The 20,787-nt window shown below is 49.9% G+C and overlaps 1 protein-coding gene across 3 annotated transcripts; it reads right to left on the bottom strand.

Moving 5' to 3' along the window:
* Positions 1-1,149: 1,149 nt before the first annotated feature.
* On the bottom strand, positions 1,150-20,297 carry Kcnip2 (potassium voltage-gated channel interacting protein 2). 3 transcript variants are annotated; one of them, XM_069994902.1, is made up of 10 exons: positions 20,005-20,297; positions 5,973-6,068; positions 5,119-5,172; positions 4,422-4,546; positions 3,997-4,066; positions 3,785-3,855; positions 3,563-3,670; positions 3,268-3,372; positions 3,078-3,140; positions 1,150-2,518 (listed from the first exon to the last, which is right to left on the bottom strand). In XM_069994902.1, the coding sequence occupies exons 1-10, from the start codon at positions 20,075-20,077 to the stop codon at positions 2,471-2,473; spliced, it is 813 nt and encodes a 270-aa protein (XP_069851003.1). In that variant the 5' UTR covers positions 20,078-20,297; the 3' UTR covers positions 1,150-2,470. The 3 variants fall into 3 exon arrangements, with proteins under 3 accessions (XP_069851003.1, XP_069851005.1, XP_069851004.1); XM_069994904.1 differs by lacking the exons at positions 5,119-5,172; positions 5,973-6,068 and having other exon boundaries at positions 20,005-20,294; XM_069994903.1 differs by lacking the exons at positions 5,119-5,172; positions 5,973-6,068; positions 20,005-20,297 and adding an exon at positions 15,695-15,784.
* Positions 20,298-20,787: the final 490 nt, after the last annotated feature.

Genomic DNA, 20,787 nt, shown 5'->3' with positions numbered 1-20,787 from the left:
ATACACACACACATACACACACAACAGACTGGAGGTGTAGCTCAAATGGTAGAGTGCCAGCCAAGCAAGCAAAGCCCAAGTTCAAATCCCAGTACCACTCCCAATTAATGTCAATTTAGAATGGCATATTTTGTTTCATTTTCCATAGCTGGAACATTAATCCACATGAGCTGATGGCTCATACCTGAAATCCTAGCTACTCATGAGGCTGATACCTGAGGATTGAGGTTCAAAGCCAGTTCAGGAAGTAAAGTCCATGAAATTCCTATCTCCAATTAACCAGCAAAAACCTAGAAGTAGGGGCTGGGAAGGTGGCTCAGTGGTAGAGCATTGCTTTGCATGCTCGAGGCCCTGGTTTGATTCCTCAGCCCCACATAAGCAAAAAGAAAAAAGCCGGAAGTGGCGCTGTGGCTCAAGTGGTAGAGCGCTAGCCTTGAGCTGAAGAGCTGAGGGACAGCACCCAGGCCCAGAGTTCAGGCCCCATGACCGGACCCAAAAAAAAAAAAAAAAAAAAAAAACCTAGAAGTAGAGTTGTGGCTAAAGTGGTAGAGCACTAACCTTGAGCAAAAGGCTCAGGAACAGTGCCCAGACCCTGAATTCAAACCCCAGGACCAGCACAAAAATAACTAACTAGATAGATAGTATATTTGGCATACATGGTCTTTGGGACATCCACAGTTTGTCCCTGTCTCCTCCAGAGTGTGGGTAGGAGAGTCACATGGGGAGTAGGGGCTGAAGTTAGATGGGTTTCCAATCATTCCAGAAACTGGGTCATGAGGCATGGCCAGATATGAAAGACAAGCACTTTGTTTTTGTTTTTATTTTTATTTTTTGTCAGTCCTGGGGGTTGAACTCAGGGTCTAGGCACTGTCCCTGAGTGTCTTTGTGCTCAAGGCTAGTGCTTCAGAGCACCACTTCCAGCTTTTTCTAAGTGGTTTATTGGAGGTAAGAGTCTCACAGACTTGACTTCCCCGGGCTGGCTTCCAACTGCAATCCTCAGATCTCAGCCTCCTGAGTAGCTAGGATTACAGGCATAAGCCACTGGCACCCAGCAACAAGCACTTCCTTGAAGGATGTAAAAGGCTTTAGAAATGTGAGTTCAGAGTTGTGCAGATTTTGGGATGGGACAAAAAGACAGACAGCAATATGTGCATAGCCATAGTGTTTTATTGGATCAGTGAATTTCTTATTTTACAAAATATACAGAAGAGCCAAAAATGCAAAGCAGTCAACAGTGTCTGATAGGGTGCGTAGGAGGCTCCTGGGACCTTTCCCCTCAGATTCTAGTTAACTGGGAGTCTGAGATAAATAGGACAAGCAAGTATATAAAGGGTGTAGCAGCATGGCAGGGGTGCTGACAATGAGGTGGGACCTGGGTCCTATGGTCCCTGCCCTCTTGGTATGTTAAGGAACATCTCTGGGTATACTGAGTAGAGGAAAAGGAGGCTATGTGGGGTAGAGCCTGGGTTGATCAAAGATTCTAATGAATGCCCCCACACTGGGTTCAGGTACTATGCCTGCCTGCCTTTTTCCCTCTCCCCCTAAGGCATCCACTGAGAAGAGTGGTAGGACCCAAGTTCAGAATAATCCTGGCTCACTCCATGCCTCCAGATCCAGAGGACATGGCAAATGAAAACTCAAAGTTGTAGCCATCAAAATAGGTGAATGGGCAGGAAAGATAGGCTAAAATTGTGGGCATCAGCCAGGATGTCTCCTACCCATCTTCTCCTGCCAACCACCATCATACAGACAAAAGGAGAGAGGTAGGAATTCCAGGAATGAGCCAGATATCTGGATCCTGGGCTCTCCTAGGACACTGAGAAAGGTGGTTATTGTAAATTTCTGGGATGTTTCTAAGGCCTTCTGTAAACACTAGAAACTCATATGCTGATGGCCTGGGGTAGCAGATCTGTGGAACCTGAGAGATCATGATCTGCTGATACTTTCCGTTCTCTACCCCAACCAACTCCTAAGATCTAACCACCGACTCGGGCCTAAGATTTCTACTACATTCTTGTCTCCCTCCCAAAGACTGGTCTGTAATTTCAGCTAGTGCCAAGGACAGAGCATCCTCTCTGAGAAGGGAGTATTAGGGGATGTTTGTGAGATCAGGGATGGGAGAAGCACCATAGCAGGAGAACATTCTGTCTAGTGTTGTTTCTAGAGTTAGGGTGGATGGTAGGGAAACACTCAGTGCCCACAACAGGGGCGCCCTCAGCACTGGGTCTCGGGCAGGAAGGAAGTGACAGCTGCTGGGAGATGGGAAGACCCTCCAAATGCACTTTGCTCACTATCTGGCCCCTTTAGCTCCAGGGATCTGTACTACAGAAGCTCCAGGCTCTTGGAACCCTACAGCCCCCAGGGTACAGCTAGGATGAGGACAGATCCAGGATGAAAAGGTGAGGTCCACTTGGACTAGGACTAGAGCATGGTTCCCCCCAGGACACATTGTCTCCCCTTCTCTGGGGAGCTAGATGACATTGTCAAAGAGCTGCATAGACCTCATGATGTTCTCGTCCTGTGGTCATGGTGTGAGGGAGGCAGATTGGAGAAAGAAAGAGAAGGAGAGGGGAAAAAAAGCTTGTCAGATACAGGGAGGAGGACATTTAATCCGACATGGGGACATTTAGAGGCAGAGCGAAAGCCAGAGAGACTTGAGATAAGGAAGGGGCAACGCCGGCACCGGTGGCTCATGCTGTAATCCTAGCTACTCAGGAGGCTGAGATCTGAGGATCCACGGTTCAAAGCCAGCATGGGCAGGAAAAGTCCGTGAGACTCTTATCTCCAATAAACCAATAGAAAACCAGAAGTGGTGCTGTGGCTCAAGCAGTAGAGCGCTCGCCTTGAGCTGAAGAGCTGAGGGACAGCCCCCAAGCCCAGAGTTCAAGCCCCACGACCTCCCCCATCCAAAAAAAAAAAAAAAAAAAGGAAGGGGCATGCCCTCCCTAATCAGAGGGAACAGTGTTGGGGGAAGGGAGTGAGCGGGGAAGAAGCACTATACCCAAAGGAGCCTTTTCCTACATCACTGATTCAGACCTGGAGTCCAGACCAGAGAAATGTAGATGGTAGGGCTGTACCTTTTGGCAAGACTCAATGAATTCCTCGATTGTCACCACACCATCCTTATTTCTGTCCATCTTCTACAAGCAGGTGGCCAGCCAGGGAGGAGAAAAAGGACAGTAGGAGAGAGCAGTAAAAACTCAGATAAATCCCATTTTTGGTTCTTCCCTTTACTCCAAGGCCCTCAAACCCACCCAGTCCCAGTACCTGGAAGAAGGTCTCCACATGTTCCCTTGGGGCCTCCTCCCGGAGTGCAGGGTATGTGTACTTGCCCATCATATCGTAGATGGACTTCATGATGTCCAGCATTTCCTGGTAGTCCACGAGAGAAGAAAATCCCTTCCTCAGAAGCTCTAGTCTCCAAACCAAGAGGCCTGGGATTTTAGCCCTTCTTGGTGATACATACATGGGTTGCTTTCTTCCCATATGGCTTTGCAACCACCCCCACCACCCCCACCCCCACCAATATAGTAGCCTCCCAGCCCTTCAAGCTGCCCTGCACCTCCTTAGTGATACAGCCATCCTTGTTGAGATCATATAAGTTGAAGGCCCAATTCAGCCTGTCATCTATGGTTCCACGAAGAATCACTGACAAACCAGCCACAAAGTCCTAGGAAGGAGGTAGAGAGATCTGTGTCTTCACTCAAGCCTTGGGTTTGGCCTGGAGATACTGGCCTTGAAGGCCCAGGAAGTAGGCTTTGCTAGTCCACCTCCCCCAGCTTACCTCAAAACTGACGGAGCCATCATGGTTGGTGTCAAAGGCATTGAAGAGAAAAGTAGCATAGGTACTGGAGTCTATAGGATGAGTATGGAATTAAGCTAGGATTTCTCTGTGCAGCTCCCCTACACCCCCTGATCACCTTGGCATACCCAGCCCTCCAGAGCCCCCTCCCCCACTCAGCCTAGACTGCTTCCCTTTGGACCTTGCCACCTCACCTCCTTGAGGAAAGAACTGAGAGTAAATCTGCTTGAAGTTCTCCTCATTCACAATTCCACTGGGGCATTCCTAGGAGGGAAGGAAGAGTTTTGGGGCACACATAAAACCTGTTTTTATTCACTGCCCTTCCCCCACCTCACCTTGGCCAGAGACAAACAGAGCAAGGAAAAAAAAATCTTCATGCCTCATCAAGTGGCTCAGGTAAAGGCCAGAAAGACTTCTTCCCCAGTGTGCAAATTAAAATCATGTTATAAATCCCCCAATTTACAGTCTGCCTCTGTTCTGGCCCTGGCTCTGAAGCTCAGGCTGGAAATATGGTCTCCCACCCACGTCCCTTCCTCCTGTCTTCTCAAAAGCATCAGGTCATTCGCCCTGCCTGTTGTGCTTCAACACTCTCCCAGTTCGGTCTTGCCTTCAAACTCACATTCTTGAAGCCCCGGTACAGGACCTGCAACTCCTTGCGTGTGAACTTGGTTTGCTCCTGCAGCTGCTCCAGACCCTCTGGCCGGTGACACACGGTGGAGAGTTCAAATTCGTCCTCCACGCTGTCTGCAGGAAGCGGTGGGGGACAGCCCCACCTCAGGCCCGGCCCCCAGGACCATCTTCAACCCCCCCCATACACCCTCCTTGTTTCATCTTCCACACTGATGATCTGACTGCTAGTTCACTGAACCCCGAGCTGAGGATATGGATGCAAACAGAGAAGACGCTAGTCAGCTTCAAGACCTGTTGATGGGCTAAGGCCAGGCCTGGCCCCAGAGTGACTGGTCTGGACTCAGCGCTTGTCCTTGGGCCTCTGATCCCTGGTTAGAGGGGAAGGCCTCCTGACGCATCTTCTTCCCAAAAAAGGAGGAGAGGGAAAAGCAGGCACGAGACAGCGCAGGCACTCAAACACCTGCAGCCCCAGCCTTGGTAAGTCAAATCCTCCAGTCCCCAGCCATGCCTGAGCCATGCTCCGCCCAGCTCCAGCCAACCTCCAACCAGACCACAATCCTGGCCCCGCCCCTACCTCAGCCCCGCCCCTAGCTCCCACGGTCCAGCCCCCAGGCAAGCAGACCCGGCTCAACTCCCACAGGCCCAGCCCCAGCCCCACTCCCGCCCCCACCAGGAGAGTAAGTCACCTGGATCCAGCGGGCGGGGTCTGTGGGGGCGGAGGGAGGCTGGGGCGGCTAACGCTGGAGGGAGCGAACTGTCACTGAGAAGGCGGAGGACCCGGCCCACTGCAGACCCTCCCCGTGCCCCCACACTCAGAGATCTCACAGACCTGCGTGTTGCAATGCACACACCCCAGCCCGGCCGCAAAGGCACGCGTAATCAGCACACGCCCAACAGAACACGGACCCCACGCACTCACTCGCAAATCTATCCCTTCAGGTAGAATCAAACACTAGCACCATTAGCTACAAAACGGGCCTTGATAGCTTGCAGAACTCAGTAGGATTCTGTAGGGGAAGGCAGGGCCCAACTAAGAAATGGAGACTTAGAGACAGAGGGAGCTGAGTTGGGGACCAGGCTGGGAGGGAAAAAAAAAAAAAATCAAAGGATCCTGAAGGATAGCTAAGAATCTGGAGGAAGGTGGGCTCCTTCCTCTACACCTGCAACCACCTTGTTGCAGGGGGTCATAGGTGACATACATCTCTGAGGCCCAAATTCTAGGCAGGGCCGCCACACAGTCAAGGGACACCTGGAACCTGAACAGCCCCTGCTACACTGTCCAAGCCCACCATGATCCAGGCTGTGGCCCACCAGTCACATCCAATACACCCGCCGCCCCCAGCAACAGTCCCTCAGGACCTGTCCACACCCCCCAACCCCAACAACCTTGCACAGTAGCCACCCACTCACAACCTGGATTCCCCTGCACCGATCCCCACCCCTCACACTGCGCGCGCACACACACACACACACACACACACACACCCCACACACACACACACACACACACCGCCCCCAGAAGCACAGCAGAGGCACTTGCTTTCACTGACTGAGGGCAGGGCTTGGGGCCCGCAGCAGGGCAGCAGCTTGAGGAAACGCTGCTTCAGCGCTTTTTTAGTGGGCCCTGGAGGGTGGCCTGGGAAGAGAGAAGACCCCAGGAAGGTATATTAACTCCCGCTGACCCTCTGCTCTGTCCCCTTTCCCCTCCCACCAACAACTCAACCTTGGCACAGACAGGAATAGGAGAATGGGGGGGGGGTGGAAAGGGAATCATAGGATAGCCTGGGGTGGGTTTGGGAAGTCTTCTAGGTCTCACAGGCAAAGAAAATTCATAGAGGTGGAGCTTGGGCACTCTGTATTAAGGGGACATGGCCTGTGATTATAAGGCAGGCAAAGGGTTTCATTTGGATGCTGTAGCTGGACCTCACAAGGTAATGTCCAATATAAAGACTGTCTGGGTATGAATACTTCTCCCTCCCCCTCCCCCTCTCTCCTCTCTCCTCTCTCCTCTCTCTCTCTCTCTCTCTCTCTCTCTCTCTCTCTCACATACACACACACACACACACACACACACACACACAGAGTTAACCAGCACACATAGTAACAGTGTAGAATGATAATTCACAGAGAGGTGCCAGTGACAATTTGATCCTATAACACTCCTGATGGCCTAATAAACATGCTCCCAAACAGACACAGGCACATATACTTTTACCTAGTAGTCCTAACACAAACGCACAAATGTGACATACAAAAAGCCTAACATACTGAAACCCACAGAAGCAATTTCACACAACACGATTAAATCCACAAAAACATACAATGGCCCTGTGACCTAGCACTAAGTGTGCTAAGAATATCATCACCCATATTAAAGTTACCATGTCATACCAATATTATAAGTGACCTAAGTCCCATGGCACTCACTCACAGAGGCTTTATTGGTCCTGACTATGTCTATTTTTCTTTCCTGTAACCCTCCATTCCAAGGCTCCTCACCAGCTAACAGCTACATGCAAAATGTGGCCCTTTTCCAATTCTCAGTCTTCCTTGTTCTTTGAAGGAAGGAGGATAGTAGATTTTTCCCCCCAATCTGGGAGCTTGAACTCAGGGCATGGGCACTGTCCTTGATCCTCTCTGTGCTCAAGGCTAGCGCTCTACCACCTGAGCCACAGTGCCACTTCTGTTTATGTGGTAACTGAGGAATTGAACCCATGCATGCTGGCAAGCACTCTACCACTAAGCCACATTCTCAGCCCAGGACAGTAGATTTTGAGGCAATAATAACTATTTTGATTAAGGGGTAAGTGGGGCTCATTGTTTCTTCTTCCTTCTCTTTCCCTTATTTTGCGTGTATTTTTCAGCTCTAAAGGCATCCCAGGGAACCCTCAGCATTGTTGTACATGTTTATGTGTTTCCCAGGTGGATTCATCTCCAGATTCCTAGGTCAAAAACTCAGTGGACCTGACTCATTGACAAAAATTGGTCTTAGCCAGGCACCAGTGGCTCACGCCTGTAATCCTAGCTACTCAGGAGGTTGATGATCATGGTTCAAAGCCAGCCCGGGGAAGGAAAGTCCATGAGACTCTTATCTTCAATAAACCATTAGAAAACCGGAAGTGGTGCTGTGGCTCAAGCGGTAGAGAGCTTGCCTTGAGTTGAAGAGCTGAAGGACAGCGCCCAAGCCCAGAGTTCAAGCCCCATGACCAACAACAACAATAACAACAAAAAATTGGTCTTAGTTCATTGCTAAATTCTTATGTTACTCCTGGATCCAAGACCCCCACTCCCCCAATTCCATCAGAACTAGCCCTTGCTCCTAAGGGTTAACTATGTAATGGTGGCCTCCTCCCCTCCTCATTCCACCCCTTCCAGGAGCTAGAGAGAGGTGGGAGGGGAGGCCGTGGGACAGGCTGTGATTGGGGATCGATGGTGGCCTGGCCCCAGGCCCAGGGCTCCATTAGTCAGGACTCTGGTTTCCCAAAGCCGGATTGCCTGGGGCTTTTGCTGGTACAGTCATCAGACTGGGGGTGGCTCTCCCACCTCTTTTATCCACCTCCTCCCCCTTACTTGCTCATTCTCAAGCCTCAGTATCCTCTAGGCTCCTCTGAAGGTGGGAAAAGAAAGGGACTGCCTTCAGCCTACAGGATGCTAGATTTTCACAGATGACCCTTTTTCCTACCAGTCTAAAGAGGAAAGTTGGGGCCAACCTACATCATCTTTTCCAGCCAGGATGAAAACAAGCTCAGACCAGCCTCCTCAGTGTAACAGGATGAATTCTCTAGTCCCTACTCCAGTGACTACAGCAGAGGATGGGGTGCACTCTTATTGAGCCTTAGAACAGGCAATTCATGATCTTTCTTCTCTCCCCAACTTCCTTAGCATCTTTCCAATTTATTTCAGGTGTTTACCCTGCAGCCTTTCCCTCTACCCCATTATGGTTCTTGACTGTCCTGTTTGTCCATGGCATTACTAAGCAACAGCAGATCCTGAAGAGCTGAATAGTTCTTGGTGTGAAGAGGAAGGGGATGCCAAAACTCTAGGTTTGGTGAGGTAGAGATTTCACTTCTTTGAGGTGGGATGAGGAAATGAATTCCTGCTTCTAACATTGAAGACCTAGAGACTGATAGGAGTTTGGAAAGGCAAGGGGCTTGGGAAGTAGAGCACCTGATCAGATCTACTCCTTAAACCTCCTGGTCTGAGCAGAATTATACACATCTCATTTAAAATGCTCCCACTCCTATGCCTCCAGAACTCCTTCCATCCCAAGCTTTGGGTATGGAGCTTGGGGAACTCTGGGAACATCACTCAATACCCAGAGGGGCTTAGCCACATCCTCTGTCCTGCTTGGACATGGTCACATCTATCATCACAGAAAGCCACATACCCAGTCATTCTGACACATGCAGTCACCTATCTGTCATATACACAGGCTTTGATAGAGATAATACACTTTGTCATCTCTCATATAGGAACACACAGTGACACTCCATTTCTCACACACTGATTGTATACACGTCCTGTAACTACACCGCACAGTTGGAGGTGTAGAGTCATATCTTCATAACCTCGTGGGACCTTGGCTCCAAAAGGGACTTGCCCTGGCATTATCTCAGGATCCTGCCTGCCTCCACACCCATCTTAGTATATTCCAGATTCCCCTCACCATCTTCTCTCCACACTCCAGTCCTCCCTGACAAGAAACCTTGTCCCACGGAACTGGAAATGTGGCTTAGTGGTAGAGTGCTTGCCTAGCATGCATAAAGCTCTAGGTTCGATTCCTCAGTACCACATACACAGGGGGGAAAAAAGTGAGTAAATGAAAGAAATAAAAGAAAGAAACCTTGTCCCTCATTCCCACTTTCTCTAGCCCAGACTGCCTAGAAGACCCCTTGTTCTGTCCCAGATCCTGTCCCCAGACTCAAACTTCTTCCTCCCCCAGGTGTCCATCACTCACCTGCTCACCCTCGTCCCCAGTCATGAAGATGGTGCAACCCCCTTCCCAACACTGAAGAGTGCTGACCCTGCAGCCAGCAGCTCAGACAAGCCCAGACACCTGGGTTACCTTCCAAGGAGACAGGCTCAAAGAGGCCAAACTGTTCCAGGACCTTGACAAAAAGCGCGAGGACCACAAGCACAGCGACCATCTCCAGCCCATCCAGGTTCATGGTGGGCCCGGGGCATGGCCTCCATCAAGCTGAGGCTCAGACACACTGGCCAGCTGCTTCACATTACTTCCCCCTTGGGCTCCCCTGCCCGAGTAGGACCGCCCTGCATTCTCCCTCCCCATCTCCCGCCCTGGGTCTCCTCCCTCACCACTCCCCGCCCCCCCTCTGCCCCACAGCCTCCCAGCCACAGCCACAGCCTCTTCCTCTTCCTCTACATGGGCCACCTCAGCCTTTGAACTGGCTACATCCTCAGGAAATTTTGCTGTGAAGAAGATGGTCATGGAGAGAGGTAGCAAACAGCTTCTGTCCCTGAGAGCTTCTCCCAGAAACTGGTGGCCACTCTGTGCCACAGGGAGGGGACAGACAGAGCTGCTGTGCTTAGAAGGCAAGGTGCATGCACGCAAGACATGATCTGCACATGGGTAAGTAATAGATGTACGGGTCAGAATATCTTAGGGGCATCAGGGTGTTTCCCATATGTCCCTTTTATGTGCGTTTACATATGATTATGCACTTGTTTTGTATATGATGGATATGGAGACTGAATGTCTATGGGCTGCATGTGAGTGTGTGTATTTCTGAGTGTGTATGGGGGTGAGGGTTGTGGGATGTAGGTCTGAAGTTGGGTAGGTATGGGTGTGTTGCTGTATGATTGGGAGACTGGGTCTGCATTGTGTAACTATATCGACACGGAATTGTGTGAGAAGATAAGGGGGTGGAGAAGGCAATGACCTCTCCTGTCAGGAGGACACTACCAACACCAACATCGATCGCGGTTGCCATGGAGACTGTGAAGAGGAAGCACTCTCTTCCCACAGGCCACAGACAGTGAAACTGAGGCCCAAGGGAGGGAGGATTATGTACAATAACCTCTTATTCTCTTCAAGACTGTCTGGGGAGGAGGCTTATAACCTCTTTGGGGAAATGGGGGTCTCAACTCCCATCCCTTCTGGCTGCATCTTCAACTAGGAGATGCCAAAGCCCAGCCTACTCCTTGGGAACTGATATGCTGATGGAGAAGCCCTAGCTTTTTAAAGGGGTATGTCAGGCCTGCAGAGACAGAAAGCCAGAAGACAAAGGTAAGGCCTCTGCATTCATAATATTTTCCAGTACCACCACTAACAGTGATTGAACACTCACTATTTACTAGATGGTGCTTAATGTTTACAGACCTTATCATATTGAGCGCTCAGAATAAATCTATGAAGGTGGTACTGTTTATCCCATATGTCAGGTGATGAAGCTCAGTCAAAGTCAAGCCTAGCTCCAAGATTAGAGCCTCATTATGCCACACTGATTCTCTTTTTAGGAAGCCTGCCCTCCTACGAAACTTAGTTTAGGAGTATTGACCCTAGGGGTGGAACCCTCTCTCTTATCCAGTTCTGAGATATGTGTGTCTCAGCTCTCCCTTGGTGGTGGGGCCATTTCCTACAGCTCTAGTTAAGGATCACTACTGATGTGCAGTTTTGCATAGGTACCACTGGGGGTCAGCCATTCACCTCACACTACATCTTACCCCCTTTTCCTTTCCCAACTCCTCCTAGGTTCTTTCTGCTAGCTCACCTTCCCTGCTGTGGTGGTGAGATGAATTCAGAGGTTGCTTTCAGTTCCTAATTCCTTAGAGCTTACTAGTTAACCAGTAGAATTGGCAAATATATCCCTGTGACTATCCAAATTCCCCCCCTGACATTTAATACTTTTCTTCCACCATCAACAGGTGATCAGCCAGTTTGGTCACTTATTGTCCTTCAAGCAAACTCAGTCCTATCTCTGTACCTTTGGTCCTGCTATTCTCTCTGTCTGGGATGCCTGACCTATTGCTTTCCCCCTGTCTTAAATTCTTAGTTATCCTTTAGGTAAATTCCCTTTGCCTTTTGTTATCTTCAGGCCTTTACAATCTACTAATTCTTTCATCTCCTACCAAATTCCTTACTGAGCCTCAAAAATTAGCATCTAATTTTGTATTGTTAGGAAGAGTAAATCGAATTGGCGTAGCATGAAAATAGTATCATGAGCCTAGGTGTCAGACTTCCTATTTGCCCTAAATTATCATTCCTACCTCCAGACTTATAACCATACTCATATCTAAAAAGTTATTCTCTCTCCCTACCTCTCCCCCTCTCTCTCCCTCCCCCTCTCCCTCTCTTTCCATTTTTAAGGCCAGTCCTGAGGCTTGTACTCAGAGCCTTGGTGTTGTCCCTGAGCTTTTGTACTCAAGGCTAATACTTTACCACTTGAGCCACAGCTTCACTTCTGGCTTTTTGCTGGTTAACTGGAGGTAAGAATCTCACTGACTTTCCTGCCCCAGCTGATTTCAAACTGAAATCCTCAGATCTCAGCCTCCTGAGAGTAGCTATCATGGGCATGAGTCACTGGCGCCCAGCATATTGGTTCTTAAAAGATAGCGCAAATGTCAATGGACCACCATAACAAAGGGAGTGGCATTTAATGAGCCTACTTTGTCTCCTGGATTCCAAAAGTGCAACTTAGTACTCATATAAAATCATCAAGAATCTTGTTTTCACAACTAACATGGTCAAAGTGAGTATACTCATTTTTTTAAATTAATTAAAAAATTGAGGTTCATCCAGTGAGTTTTCCTAAAATAATTTCAGCTGATATTTTGATATTGACTTTTTTTGGGGGGGGTCAGTCATGAGGCTTGAACTCTGGGCCTGAGTGCTGTCCCTGAGCTCTTTAGCTCAAGGTGAGTGCTCTTACCACTTTAGCCACAGTGCCGGTTTTCTGGTGGTTAATTGGAGATAAGAGTCTCATGGACTTTCCTGCCTGGGCTGGCTTTGAACTGCGATCCTCAGATCTCAGCCTCCTGAGTAGTTTGGGTTACAGGAGTGAGCCCCTGGTGCCTAGCTTGATACTGACTTTGACCAGAACAGTGGTCTGCCAGCACTCTCAAGCTGACATTGCAATGAGTGCGGGATACCAAGAATTCCTGGGAAGCCAGGGGCTGGTGGCTCACGCCTGTAATCCTAGCTACTCAGGAGGCTGAGATCTGAGGACCATGGTTCAATGTCAGCCCGGGCAGGAAAGTCCACAAGACTCTTTTTATTTGGTCATGGGGCTTGAACTCTGGGCTTGGCGCTGTCCCTGCGCTCTTCACCTCAAGGCGAGCGCTCTACTTGAGCCACAGCACCACTTCCGGTTTTCTAGTGGTTTATTGGAGATAAGAGTCTTTCAGACTTTCCTGCCCGGGCTGGCTTTGAACTGCGATCCTCAGATCTCAGCCTTCTGAGTAGCTAGGATTACAGGCGTGAGCCACCAGCGCCTGGCTTCGAGGAGACTCTTACCTCCAATTAAGCACATACACAAAGCCAGAATTTGAGCTGTGGCTCAAATGATAGAGCACTAGCTTTAAGTTACAAAGCTCAAGGACAGCATCCAAGCACTGAGTTCAAGCCCCAGGACTGGTGCACACACACACATACATACAGTCTTGAGCAACTATTACCCAGTTTATGTTGGGAGAACTAAGGACGATAAAGAGGGTCAGATTCCATGAAGCCTTGAATGCCAACCCAGACAATTTAGGCTTAAAAAAAAGTGCATTCACTCTGATGGGAAGAAAAAAATACTACCCCCTTTCTCTGTTGCCAGGTTCACAGGATGGATTGGCAAACCTGCCACCAGTGTCCTTCTTTACCTGTTTTCCTCCTGCCCTCAATTCTGAGACCTTAATCTAACCTCACAAGGATCGCTGATCCTAAATCAAGAGATCCCTTGTGGAAGACCTGTCAGAAGAAGAGAAGTTGTTATTTTTCTAGTCTCTTCCCCAATCACAGAGCCCTTTGAGAAGTTTGCCTAGATTTGATCTCCCTGTCCCACTGAACTTAGCTTTTCACCCAAAGAGTGATTTTCCCCCTGCTGATTGTAGGAACTACACTCAAGGACTTGCACATACAAGGCAAATGCTGTACCACTGAAGCATGTCCCCAGACATGTAGGGCTTGAACTTTGGGCCTGGACACTGTCCCTGAGCTCTTCAGCTCAAGGCGAGTGCTCTACCACTTGAGCCACAGCACTACTTTTAGCTTTCTGATGGTTTATTGGAGATAAGAGTTTCAAGGCCTTACCTGCCTGGGCTGGCTTTGAACAGCAATCCTCAGATCTCAGCCTCCCGAGTAACTAGGATTGCAGGTATGAGCCACCAGCACCGGGCTCCAGGAGTGGAATATTACTATTATTATTATTACTATTATTATTTGCTGGTCATGGGCCCTGAACTCTGGGCCTGGGCGCTGTCCCTCAGCTCTTTAGCTCAAAGCTAGTGCTCTACCACTTGAGCCACAGTGCCACTTCCAGCTTTTTCTGCTCATGTAGTGCTGAGGAATCAAACCCAGCACCTCATGCATGCAAGGCAACCACTCTACCACTGAGCCACCTTCCCAGCCCCAGGAGTGAAATCTTAATGGAAGTACTTCAGGTAGATGAGAATTCAGGCAAAACTATTCACAGGCATTTCGTTTTTTCTAGATCCCTTATCTCACCACCCCAATACTGCTATCATTTAGTCATTTATCTCCCATAGTTCAAACTTGGAACAAACTGGCCTGTGATCCATGACTACTCAGGAAGCAAGCTAGTCCAAGCAAAGAAGTGAATGACATTCCCATCTCAACAGAAAAAACTGGGAGTGGTGAGGCATGCCTGTTATCCCAGCTATGGCAGAACGCATAGATAGGAGATGATGATGCAAACTGGCTAGAGCAAGAAGCAAGACCCTATCTCAAAAAATAGCCACAGCAGAAAGGGCTGAATACATGGCAGAGAGCTGACTTCAAACCCTAGTACAGCAAAACAAAAAAGCTGGAATAACCTTGTGGAGACACCCACCCTATGCCACTTGCTCCCTCACTGTAACCCAGTGAGTAAAGACACCAAAGTTCTTTTCTTGGTCCCCCAGACCCATTTCTTCCCAGCTAAAGCCAAAGACATAGCAGCCCCCAGCTGCATCAGGTGATTAATGACCTCCCTAGGCACTGGGGCTATTTTGGGTCCTGGAAGTCATGCCTGCAATGATTGAGAGCTGGCCCCGCCTGGCTCCAGCCATCTGTCACTGGAGACAAGCCCAAGCAGGGGTTTGGGGGACACAGTCTTCTCAGGAGATTTCCAACAACATGGCTCTGGCTCAGCCCCATCTCCCCTCCTTCTTGAGGCTCCAAGCAGCCCTATGTCCTGCCTATACTCCAGGGACTCAAGTGGGGCCAGAGAACTATAGATCCTGGAATGCCATAGGCTGTTTCAGTCTCCTTGAGTCCAGGGGGGGATCCAGGCTGGGAGGTGATTCTGGATTCTGTGGACACTGCTCAGATAGCTCTAAGGAAATCCAAGTGGAATGCCAGTAGTTCCACATGAAACCCACAATACCATAGGTTCCACCAACTCCACACCAAGGTGTAACTTCAACAAAGGGTATACAAGCAATATAGTGACTCGGAACTCTCAACACAGTCCTAAAGCATAGCACTCCAGGTAATCCCATGGGACATGCCCACTCCAGAATGTGCAGGTCCAGCGGTTACAACAGGGATGGCACAGCATCAGCAATACACAACTTAGTAATGCACAGTCTGTGAATATCTACTACCTGGAACAGACAAAACAGTGGCAGTCACTCCTATACCACACGGGTCTATCCATCCTTTCTGTCACACAGGAACTCACTGGCTGAATTCTCATCTCAGGGTTTCTTTCTTCTGGATACTGATTGCTTCATCATCTTAAGACCCCTTTTAACTCAAGCACCACACTTTTTCTCAGCTCAGCAGCAAGCTTTGCGTGCTTTGATCCACATGCTTTCCCACTTATGTGAGCCTCCCCCCACTTCATTCCAGTGAAAAGTCCTTCCCCCTCTACCTCGAGGCGCCCTCCCCCACTCCTTTCTTCTCCGAAGAGCCCCCCTGCTCAGAAAGGGAATCTATCTCTTGTTCCAGTTCTGTCAGGGAGCTTGCCCTTCAAATCCTTTTTATTTGAGGGACCCTGCTCCATCTGTGTGAGCCCTTCTCACCTCTGAAAGGATCTCATCCCACTTCACTCACTTTTTGGGAAAGGTCCTACCCCTCCCTTCCCTTCTTCATACCTGGTGACAATGATCCAGCCACCAGCTGGTAGAGGGATCGCGCTGCCTGCCCCAAAGGGCTCCGGAACCTGCGGGGGCAGCGGTTCATGGTTCAGCTGAGTCTGTGGCCAAGCTCCGCCCCCAAGGGACGGGGGGGGGGGCGGCGGTCTCCGCCCCTCATCTTATGTGGGCTCTGCGTGGGCAGTCAGGAGGGCGTGGCCCACAGGCAGAGTATTTCTGATTCTCTGTTCTGTTGAACACATTCTAGCCCCGTCATCTTAAGTGCCCACCCCCAAATTCCTACAATGGGGCGAGGTGGAGGGGCCGTGCAAAGCCTCCTCACTGCCTTCTCTTCCAACGTCTTCTGGATTTCTGGTAGGGTAGCCAGGTACACACAGATTTTGGGAGAAGAGCTAGATGGGGAATAAGTCGTACTGTCCCTCTTCTGCTGCCTCTCTTCCACCCCCACCCCTCCATATTGCCACAAAGATGCTAAGGGGTAAGAGGACATAGTTGTCATGGCAACTCTCCACACTTCCATACTTCCTGGATCAATGGGAGAAAAAAAACAAGCAAGAGAAAGGAAACACACATCAGCATGTTAGGGTGGCAAAGAAGAGGCAGTAGGGCTGGATACCCACAGCTACCCAGTCCTGGCTCCAAATCCCTTTTATAACTGTTTTTATCTTACCATCCTGGTCTAGCAGATTCAAAGACTCCATCACCATTATGCTAGCGGCCAGACAAATGCCTCAAGTAGAAGCTTAATTATCCCTCTCTCTGCCCTAGTTCCTTTCCCAGGCTCATCTCTACCAGGTAAGACCCAAAGGCACTCCCTTCCAGGATCGCTGGATGCTTTCAGAGTTCTGGGAAAGTCTACAGAAAAGATAAGTAATCCCATTCCTCCGACGGTATCCTTATTCTTGGAGGTGGAGTTTTGGAAACTGCATTTAAGAGGACATCTTAAACTGTTCATTCTGCCCACCTGATCGGTGATGGTCTCCCCTTGGAATTAGTTCCATACTCATGGCTTCTCTAAGCCACGCGGGGGCGCCCCACTCCCAGCAACAACACCTACAGCCAGAGGGACAGGACTCCCCCAGCTCCTGGTCCCAGAGACAGCACAGGCCTGCCTAGTCAGATCCCAACTCTCTCCAACTTCTATCCCTTCTCTGCTTCTCGCTTCTGATTACAATCTTTTCTCACAGCGTGGACTTGCCACAAGGGCCCAGGAGTGGTAAGATAGGGCTTGGATCTCCAACCCCTCCTTAGAACACTCCTTCCCCACTCCTCCCTTTTCCCCCCACCCTAGCTAAATAAAAGTATTTTCCAGCTCTAGTTGGAGCTTAGGGTGCAAGTAGGAATAGCTGTCAGGGATATTCAGAATGTCTTCAGGGTAGGGTCTCTCCTCTGATGGATCTGGATACTGGGGCTGGAGACTGCCCTCTTATATCAGATCCCAGGAATCCCTCCTGCACAGGGAAGGGAAGCAGAGGCCTGAAGCAAGCTTCAGCACCTAGGACAACTCTCCTTCAGATTTCAACAGGCAATTCAGAGGGCTCAGTGCTGTTAACACCATTTAGACTCCTGTTATTAACTAAGCCCTCTTTTGAGAGGAGACTTCCTGGTAGACCTCTAATTCTTCTTCTTGGGCTAGGAAGGTGGCTCAGTGGTAGAGCGTTTTGCCTTGCATGCCTGAGGCCCTGGGTTCGGTTCCTTAGCACCACATAAGCAAAAAAAAAAGAAAAAAGCCGGAAGTGGTGCTGTGGCTCAAGTGGTAGAGTGCTAGCCTTGAGCTGAAGAGCTGAGGGACAGCGCCCAGGCCCAGAGTTCAGGCCCCATGACCGGACCAAAAAACAAACAAACAAACAAACAAAAAACAACTAAATCTTCTTCTCAAGTCATATGTGGCGCTATCTACAGCAAGGATGCCAATGATCTGGACTATTATCATAGATGCTTGTCAACATTTGACCTTGGGGCTTACTCAGGCCTCCCACTTACTTGGCTTTTGTGCTCAAGGCTGACATTCTACCACTTCAGCCACCCCTCCACTTTTGGCTTTTTGCTAATTAATTGGAGAGCAAAAAAGTCTCACAGGCTTTTCTGCCTGGACTGGTTTTGAACTGCAGCCCTCAGACCTCAGCCTCCTGAGTAGCTAGAATTATAGGCATTACCTTTAGCACCCAGCCATTTGGCCTTCTTGTTAACTTTGGAAGGTTGGCGGCAGGCAGGTAGGAAATAGTATTCTCTACTGTGAAGATAAGAAAAATGAGACCAAGAAAGCAAAAGTCACATAGTCAGTACACTTCCATTCTGACTGACCTGAGGTGGTACAACTTCAAACAAGTGATTCCTCACTTCCTCCAATCTTTTTTTTTTTGTCATGGGGCTTGAACTTGGGGTCTGATTGCTGTCCCTGAGTGCTTTTGTTCAAGGCTAGCACTCTACCACTTTGAGCCAAAGTGCCACTGCCAGTTTTCTGGTGGTTCATTGGAGATAATAGTCTCACAGACTTTCTTGCCCAGGCTGGCTTTGAATTTTGATTCTCAGATCTCAGCCTCCCGAGTAGCTAGGATTACAGGCATGAGCCATCAGCACCAGGCTTAACCCAATATTTTGATTCCAATATGGAGGAGATTTCTTTAAAGGGGTATTAGCATTTGGTAGGTATGTCATTAAAGTGGGTGTTAATAAGGACCCTTTAGTGCTTACTACTCTCAAGGATCCTGAGCTGCGAACAGAGTTCATAGTACAGCCAGGTAGCAAACCCTTGGAGTCCACCCACATCTGAAGCACATCTGGCACTGTCACATATCTGGAGACTGATGAGTGAATTTCTCCCTTTTGGGGGTCTTAGGCAGAACAACTAGGATCTCCCAGGGTTACTGACTTGGGTAGACACTTAAGGCGACACATGCCAATATCCTCCCCCATTCCCAGGTCTCAAAAGGACTCCATTTAGGCAAGATAAGGCTCATGATCTTTCTTCACCTTTGTTTCAGCCTCAGGAGACAGCTTCCCTCCTCCCTCTGAGCTCTCATGAAGGCTGCACAATGTGAGACACACACACACACACACACACACACACACACACACACACACACGTACACAAAGGAACAGTCATCTACACAAAACATGGACAGACCTACTACACCTAGAGGTGTACTGGCTTCACATACCTCCCAAAATAGGAAAGAGGCTGTCTGGGCAGCAGCGTGCTTTGGGGGAGATACAAGGAGAGCCTCCCTGCAGCTCCCAGGCTTAGAGCTTCTGTCTCTAGCTCTGGAAGGAGACAAGTGGATGTGTTTTCTCTGGGGATTGGGCGAAGTTCTGAAAGGGTTTGTGGGAAATAAAGAAACTTCAGTATTTTCCCTAGGGTAGGGGCTGAACCCAGCACTAAACAAAGCTTTTCTACAGGAACCAAATACTGGAACCATGGCACATTTCTAGGAGTGTGTCTGAGCTGCTGGATACCTTAGAGCCCCTCTTTGGTTCCACCCTGGCTATTTGAAGAAAACTTGAGGAAGAAGTGAGGTGCACTAAAAACCCCAATCTACACCAGGAAATGAGAGAGGTAGCAAGGATAAGAAACATGAAGACTCACAGAGCCTCACTACAGGCATTCCACATAAAAGTATACAACCAACACCAAATGCAAATACAACACACAAGTTCCACCATCACGAAACATAACACAATCCACTCTAGTAAATATGTGTCCCAAGAGGTTCATGGTCATAATCTTATAAAGAGACAAATCAACATAAAGTGAAACCCTGATACATTATGGAAATCACACACCACTTCATACTAATTCATACGGGATCACACACTAAAAGCACATAGTTGTGCATACAAGACACACACATGTTCAAAACTAAGCACAACCAGGGACCTATACAACCTCATACAACAGCTGATATGATCATACAATCACACTGCCACAGGCAGACACACTCACCCTAGCTGTCACCAAGCCTACAGGCACATGGCAACCAGCTGTGGGAGGCGCACACATACATACACAGACACACATAAAATGACAGGCGCTCACAGCACGTAACACCTCCCACTCCAGACACACTCCTAGCCCTGTGGCATACACTCCCACACCTGCTGGCTCCCTACACCTGCCCCACCTGCTCCTCAAGCCTCCCCTCACCCCCAGGCTTTGAACCTCTGGGTCCTGCTGCTCAATGGGGAGGGTGCCTGGGAATGGGACAAAGTGCGAGTATGGGCCAGGTCAGGGGTTAGAGAGGTGGAAAGGTCTTGAGGTAGGGGAGACAGAATCCACCCACCCTTCTGAGACCCCTGTGTCACCGACTCACCGGTAAGCTGGTCGTAGGAGCCATCCAGATCTCGGGAATCGGACAAACTCTCCTTGCGGCCCTGGCCCCGCATGGCCCCCGGCGCCCCGCTCCCGCCTGGGCCGTGGGAGGGGGCGCCGGGTGGCCTGGATAGGGCGCTCACACGGCGCCCCCTGGCGGCCTAGTGCGCTGCAGGGGCTAGGGGTCGAGCGAGTAGGGTCTGGGGCTCTAGAGACAGACCCCTATCCTCGGGTCCACCTGCCGGTCCCAGGGCAGGAACAGGAGGCTCAAGCAGCAAGTGAGCACAGAGCCCGAGGCAGAGCTGGGCGCAGAGCTGGAGCTAGAGCCCAACCGCCTCTCTTCCCGCCCCCTCCCCGCGGCTGTCACTGCCGCCTCCCCCCTTTGGCGCTGCCGGGATTGGCTCCCCCTACCCCCGCCCCCCACCCTCTGCAGCTCGGAGGAGGCACCGTGAAAGGGTGAACTGGAAAGTGCTGGGAGCTCTTCAGAAACATCAACCTCTAAACCTGAAACCATGGGTCTTGGAGGTTGGGGGAAAGGTGGGGGAAGATGGAAAGGCCCCATTGTGAGGAAACCCCGCCCCAATTCTCAGGACCCCCTCCCGCCGCCATCAGTGGTCTGGCTGATCCAGAGTCTGGGGTATACTTCTGAGTCCTCCAGTTCTGTCTTTCCCATGTTAGCCCCGATTTTCTCTGTAGTTCCTCTCGCGGTGGTCCCAGCCAATCCCCACTCTGCTTCAAGCTGAATGGGGATGCAGGAAAAAGTCGGCTCAGCCTACGACACAGG

Source organism: Dipodomys merriami, unplaced genomic scaffold (genome assembly GCF_024711535.1).
Source record: "Dipodomys merriami isolate MVZ:Mamm:240054 unplaced genomic scaffold, mDipMer1.0.p SCAF_102, whole genome shotgun sequence".
NCBI lineage: Eukaryota > Metazoa > Chordata > Mammalia > Rodentia > Heteromyidae > Dipodomys > Dipodomys merriami.
Note: the sequence above shows the minus strand (reverse complement) of the source record. Positions and strands in the feature narration are given on the sequence as shown.

Bases quoted from the DNA above. Each gene is read 5' to 3' on its own strand.
- Kcnip2 (XM_069994902.1), bottom strand. From the start codon at position 20,077: ATGCGGGGCCAGGGCCGCAAGGAGAGTTTGTCCGATTCCCGAGATCTG. The intron at 3,856-3,996 runs GTGAGGTGGCAA...CTCATCCTATAG, and splicing joins TCAGTTCTTTCCTCAAGGAG to ACTCCAGTACCTATGCTACT. The intron at 3,373-3,562 runs GTGCAGGGCAGC...GTGGACTACCAG, and splicing joins ATGGCTGTATCACTAAGGAG to GAAATGCTGGACATCATGAA.